The 6374-nt window shown below is 61.5% G+C and overlaps 1 protein-coding gene across 4 annotated transcripts in view; it reads left to right on the top strand.

Moving 5' to 3' along the window:
• AP1B1 (adaptor-related protein complex 1, beta 1 subunit) overlaps positions 1–6374 on the top strand; it is a 34721-nt gene that overhangs the window by 26067 nt on the left and 2280 nt on the right. For 2 of the 4 annotated variants that reach the window (XM_010828734.1, XM_010828735.1), the window contains exons 15-19: positions 2960–3105; positions 4927–5056; positions 5334–5418; positions 5939–6025; positions 6122–6276. In XM_010828734.1, coding sequence (XP_010827036.1) covers positions 2960–3105; positions 4927–5056; positions 5334–5418; positions 5939–6025; positions 6122–6276 — 603 coding nt within the window. Of the gene's footprint in view, positions 1–2959; positions 3106–4926; positions 5057–5333; positions 5419–5938; positions 6026–6121; positions 6367–6374 lie in introns of all 4 variants that reach the window. The other 2 variants (XM_010828733.1, XM_010828732.1) reach the window with 1 other exon arrangement.

Raw genomic sequence — 6374 nt, 5'->3', positions numbered from 1 at the left:
GGAGGTGCCCCAGACGCCCCCTGTGCCACCCAGGTAGTCCCACCCCACTCCAGACTCCTGGCTGGACTCGCGCTGAGGAGGCAGGGAGCTGGCGAGGTCATGGCCCCGGCTCTGAGACTTTGCTCTCCATCCTGGCACAGTGGTTTTTAGGCAGAAACGAAGCTTAAAGAGCCAGCGCTTTGGCCACTGTGTGGAGGCCAAACTTAAGGGCAGAGCAGAAGCCAGGAGCCCATGAGGAGTTGTCAACTGCTGATTGTGGCTGGACAGGAGAGCTTTGTAGGGGTGGAGACGCGCTGGGCTGGAAGGAGGCCTGGCAGGACGTGGGGGCGGTGGGGAGAAGGGTTCTGGCTGGCAGTGGCGAGGGCAGGCGAGGGAAGGAGAGCTGAGGACAGCGTGGTGTGGGCTGGGCCCTTGTCCTCAAGGAAACTGCCAGAGGGGACGGACGTGGCCTGAGCCTCCCAACTGTCAGCCAGCGCCCCTCTCTTCCAAGGTCCCCTCCCCAAACCAGGACCAGCAGGGCTTCGGGGCCCAGGGACATGTCCCTTATGATGAGGGGAGCTGCCAGCCAGCACCTGCCCTGACCCAGCCTCCCTGGCTATGCCTGCCAAACTGCAGTGGCCAGAGCCCCCAGCCACGCCTTTTTGCAGGATCTGGGCCTAAGGGGCCCCCAGGAGGCGGCAAGTCTAGCACCAGCGGCCTCCCACTTCCGTGGAGGGCTACACGAACGTGGCACAGCCCCAGCCCAGAGCCCTCCCAGCAGCCACGCGGCGCTGGCGCTCCCGTTTTCTGGTTGAGGAATCTGAGTGCTTTAAGGTCCTATAGCTGATGAGTGACGAGAGTCTGGAAGTGAATATGGGGCTGTGGCACCAAAGCCCCTGCCCACGACCCTTAGGTGATCCTAAAGTGTTTGAGAACCTCCGTGTACTTACTTCGGTGCCATGGTTGTCAGAATCAGCTTGCTCTCTGCATGTGTATCCGTTTTAACGTGTATTAGCGCTGCTTTGTCTTAGTGGAGGACCTGGTGACTGTATCAGCTGGAAGGAGAGGCGAAGGGATCACCGGATAGGAGTAATCAGGGCAGGCTGCCTGGAGGAGTCCTTTTCCACGTGGGCAGGACTTTCCCCTGCTACCTTAGTCACAGGGTGTGGGTGTGCTCTCCGTCCAGAAGTAGTGACTGTGTAGGCTACCTTTTTCTCACAGCACTGTGACCACCTCAAATCGTTTGTCCTGCCTGCAGTCCCAGCCCTTCCTGGTCAAGGAGGGTGAGGCTGTCATATGTACAAGAACTTGAAGTTCCTCAAATATTGTAGCCAGCAGGGGCTGACAGTTCTGGACTCCGTGAGCCTACAGTGACCAGGAGACACGATATCCCACCCCTAACAGTCAGGACGGTGATAGTGCCAGCTCTGAAGAACCTGGGAAGGAAGCCTGGGGGGTGGAGGGGTGGGGCAGGGCAGTCACCCTGGGGCCCTGAGTGCTCTCTGTGCTCCCAGTCACAGCTCACGACTAAAACCCTGAGATTCTGTCCACAGATTTGTCTGGTGGAGCAAAGGATGAGCAGGTTAGCAAGTAGGATGGGATGGGGGTGGGGAGTGCTGTCCAAGCAGAGGAGACAGTGTGTGTGTGTGTGTGTGTGTGTGTGTGAGGCCCGAGGAGCCATGCACACTGACCCAGGGAGGGCACCCCGATGGGGAGGCCGTGGGCAGTGGAGGCATCGCACCACTGAGGGTTCCAGGGTGCCGTGACGAGATCTGCCTTCCTAAAGATGGCTCTGGCTGCTCTGGAAACTGGGAATAGAAGACTTGGGCAGACATGTGTACACCTATGGCTGATTCATGTTGATGTTTGACAGAAAACAAAATTCTGTAAAGCAGTTATTCTTCAATTTAAAAAATAAATTAATTAAAAAAAGAAAAAAGACTTGGGCAGCTACCTAGGTGGCTCCCATCTTACCTGGGGGCTCTGATGGTGACTTACCCCTGGGTGGTGCCTGTGGATAGGGGAGAGTGGAGGACGTGGTGTCGGGGGAGGAGGTGACCTTGACGGGACCTGGGCTGGGTGACCATGGCCATGTTCACTGACAGGGCCCCTGGGGAGGCTGGCCTCGGGTGGGCTGAGGCGTCCTGGTAAGAATGGCAGCCAGAGAGACGTTTGCACATCCACAGGATAGCATCCGTGGCTGTCCCTCCTGGGCAGGGCTTTGATCCATGCCATTCACTCAGCAAATGTTCCCCAAATACAAATCTCACACCAAGCTCCGAGCCAAGGATGCAAGACAGAAAAGCAGAGCCCTCCCCCTCGAAGCGCTGTCTGGGCACAGAGGAGATGGTTTATCTGCAAGACCGTCATTGCTGCAGAGCCCGGACAAGGACACTGGGGAAGGGTTTCCTGGAGGAGGTGGCTCTGGAGCTGAGCGTCCGAGGACAAGGGCAGCCAAGCAGGCAGGGAAGGCCTGCCAGGCGAGAGGTCCTCCCGGGTCCTGTCGCTGCTCAGGCCTGTTGGCGCAGTTAAAGGCCAGCCCTGCCGCCTGCGAGGAGGACAGGCCGTGACCACCCGGGGTCCTCTGGCTCTGGCCAGGCCCCGGGCACCCGTGGGCTCTCAGTCTCCTGGGCTCATCTGGAGGCTGGTGGGGCCTGCTTGTCTCTCCGCCTTCCTCAGCCCTCCTCTGAGTATTCTTGCTTTGACCTCCAGAGACTCAGGTCAGGTTTTGGGCACACCGAGGCCTCCCTGTCCCGTGCTGCTCCAGCAGTCGGCCACCCCGAGGCGGGGACCCCGGGCAGGCCGGGCAGGGTCCTTCTTCTCATCCCGAGGCTCACATGGTCATCCCCTGGCGGTCCAGGCAGGTGTGGTCCATCTGAGAGCCCCCTTCAGGTGTGAGAGAAGGGGGCAGGGGAAGGAGCCTCAGGCGGGCTGTGGCGTGGGGGCTGTGGTAGCCCCCTCCCCATCGTTTTCCCCTCAGGTCTGGCTGCCAGCCATGAAGGCCAAAGGGTTGGAGATCTCGGGCACCTTCACCCGCCAAGCGGGCACCATCTCCATGGACCTGCAGCTGACCAACAAGGCCCTGCAGGTCATGACTGACTTCGCAATCCAGTTCAACCGCAACAGGTGAGCCCCCGAGGCCTGCCTGCCGAGGGCCCGCGCTGGGGCTTGCGGGCTGGCCCCGCTTTCTGCTGGAGGAGGGTCTTCCTCACAACTGCAGCTCCGGCCAGCTCTCTCTGAGGCAGTAATTTTCCTCACCGTGACCTCTCTTTGTGGGCACCAAAGTCCGAGGTCAGTGGTGGGGAGCTGGGGGGTAAGGCACCTCCCTTTAGTGTTACCTTTCCCCAGCACCCAGGGGGGTGTTTCCCTGACAAAATCTCCAGACCTCAGCAGCTCCCCTCTCAAGGCGTCTCGAAGAAGGCAAACAGGGAGTGGGTAGCACCTCTGGGAGTGACGTCCACTCCCAGCGCCTTGCCCTCAGGGTCCCCTGCACTGGGGATCAGTGGGGAAGGCCTCCTTGGACCCGGCCAGCTAGGCCAGGGCTCTCTGGGGAACGCAGGCAGCCTCTGCTGATGACCCTTCTTCCTGAGTGGCTCTGGTGATGAGCAAACTGAGCCTCTAAGAAGTTGACTGAAGGGGCTGCTTCCTCAAGGAGAGCCTGTGCGCCAGTTTTTCCCGGCCGTCTGTCAGACTAGGGAAGTGGGCACTCTGTTCCTTTCCCTCAGGGAGCCCTGCAGGCCCCCAGGAGTGCTCCTGATCATCGCTCACAGTGAACTTATGGTGTGTGGCCAGCTCCCTGGGTACCAGGCCTTGTGTCGAGAACTTTAGGAGTCTTTGTCTCTCTTGAGCCCCTTCACAGCCCAGTGAGGTTGATGCCATTAACGTTCTTTGGTAGAAGAGGAAATGGCAACCCACTCCGGTATTCTTGCCTAGAGAATCCCATGGACAGAGGAGCCTGGCAGGCTATAGTTTATGAGGTCGCAAGAGTCAGACAGGACTTGGTGACTAAACCACCAAAGCAGGTAATGATACCTGAGCTCAGAGAGGGTGAATGCCTCACCCACGGTCACGGTCGACAGAGGTCGGGCTCCCAGGAGAGCCAGGAGTGCTGAGGCACTGTGATGGCATTCGCGTCCCCACGGTGTCCCCTGCTGCGTCCCAGGTGGGTCTGAGACCACAGTGGGCAACGCATAGGCTGAGGTCAGGCAGCTCAGGCTCTGGGTCTCAGCAGCGCCGCTCACCCAGGTCTGGGCGCGCCCCTCCCTGAGTCTCTGTGTCCTGGAAGACAGGAGGTTGTGTACCTGTCACTGTGTTTACAAGGACAGGACTTCAGGTGCCCCGCCTGGGCACAGGGAGTGCTCAGTCCGTGGTTCCAGTCAGTACCGTGGTGACTTACCTTCCAGTGGCCGGGCATCTCTCACGTTCTTGGTGCCCTCTGATTTGCCCACATGCCACTTTACCAAGAGGCAGGGCTTTCCGGAAGCTCTGTGGCCATTGTGTGATCCAGCCAGTTCTGGCCCAGACAGTAAACCCAGTGCCTCCCCTGGGATGGTCGCGTCCCTCCTGGGAGGCTGGGGTTGGTTACTGAGACGTGAGCAGTCACAGTTCTCAGGTTAGAAGCAGCTTTTAGGCCCCTGGTATGACATGGGGCTCCTGGAGGGCAGGGCAGGACGCACTGACCTGGGCCTGCCTGGTGCCTCCCCCAGAGGAGAAGGGGGAGCAGAGACGGGTTTTGGCTAGCCCAGGTTCTCTTCCATCTGCGGGGCCATTGAAGCCTGGGAGTGGGGTCAGGAGCTTGTCCCTCTGGCCTGGGTCTGGTCTGGGGTGAGGCTGGCTCGCCGGAGAGCCCTCTCCCCCGCTGCTGCCAGGCCCCGGGGCCCCAGGAGCCTGCCTGCCCTGTGTCAGCGCCTGCTCCCCACCATCCCCACGGGGCTTCTCTCTCCCCAGCTTTGGCCTGGCCCCCGCCGCCCCACTCCAGGTCCACGCACCGCTTAGCCCCACCCAGACTGTGGAGATCTCCCTGCCTCTCAGCACGGCGGGCTCGGTCATGAAGACAGAGCCGCTGAACAGCCTGCAGGTGCGTCCCAGGGAGGACCAGGCACCCGGTCCTTGCCCACGTGCCCTGGGGAGGACCAGGGAAGCCCTTGGGGCCTGGCTGGCTCTGTCGCAGGGCTGTGTCTGTGGAGTCTTGTTCTTAGGCACAGACGGGTGGGGATGGGAAGGCCGGGGGCCGGTTAGGGGATGGACATGGCTTCTGGGGAACCTGCTCAGCTGCGCTCACAGGAGCAGAGGCTTCCTGGGGCCTCAGTGGGCATCAGGCATAGGGGACGACCTGGGGCCTCTCTTGTTCCCAGGTGGCCGTAAAGAACAACATAGACGTTTTCTACTTCAGCACCTTGTACCCGCTCCACATCCTCTTTGTGGAGGACGGGAAGATGGGTGAGTCCTGAGGGTACCCCTGGGGTCCCTAGAATGGATGGATGGAGTCCGTGAGTCACTGGCTCCCCTGCAGAGCTAGAGGGAGGGTCACACCTTCCCAGGGCCCGAGGGTCTTGCCTGGCCAGCTCTGCTGTCAGCCTGACCTTCAGCCTCTAGACAGTCATCCCACGGGCCCCCCGTGGCAGGGGCCCTAGGCCACGCATCACACCTGATGCCCACCTCTGGGTCCCAGCGGGAACCTTCGGGAAGGTACGTCCCGTGCCCAGAGGGTTTAGGCCCTCCTCAGCAGTCACCACAGGAGCCCATGACATCACTGGGACCAGTGAACGGGCTGCTTGGTGCCAGGGCCGGAGGCTGGACGTGGGCAGGAGCAGGGAGGGACCCCGCAGAACACTAGCTCAGAGTTTGCCGAGGGAAGCAGGAGGGGCTATGACGGAGCCACCCTGGTCTCGGGTGCAGGGCCTAACCGCCCCGCTTCCTGATGAGGGTGCTGAGCAGGGTCCCACCTGTGCCCCTGCAGACCGGCAGATGTTCCTGGCCACGTGGAAGGACATTCCCAATGAGAACGAGGCCCAGTTCCAGATCAGAGACTGCCCCCTCAACGCGGGTAGGGCTCCCGAGCCCTGTGCCTGTCCATGCTGCCCTGTGCCCTGACGCCAGCCCTGAGCGCCAGACCCCCCATCTCTGACCTTGTGACCCCCAGAGGCCGTGAGCAGCCGGCTGCAGAGCAGCAACATCTTCACTGTGGCCAGGAGGAACGTGGAGGGCCAGGACATGCTCTACCAGTCTCTCAAGCTGACCAACGGCATCTGGGTGCTGGCCGAGCTGCGCATCCAGCCAGGCAACCCCAGCTTCACGGTGAGGCGCCCGCTCCCGCCTAAAGCCCCGGGGCCTCTGCCTTCCTGCCCGCATGCCTGCCCGGGCTGGGGTCGGCCCTGGTGGGGTGGGGTGGGGTG

The sequence above is a fragment of the Bison bison genome, unplaced genomic scaffold (assembly GCF_000754665.1).
Source record: "Bison bison bison isolate TAMUID 2011002044 unplaced genomic scaffold, Bison_UMD1.0 scf7180017864495, whole genome shotgun sequence".
NCBI classification, from domain to species: Eukaryota; Metazoa; Chordata; class Mammalia; order Artiodactyla; family Bovidae; genus Bison; species Bison bison.
This window is presented reverse-complemented; position numbering and strand designations above follow the sequence as displayed.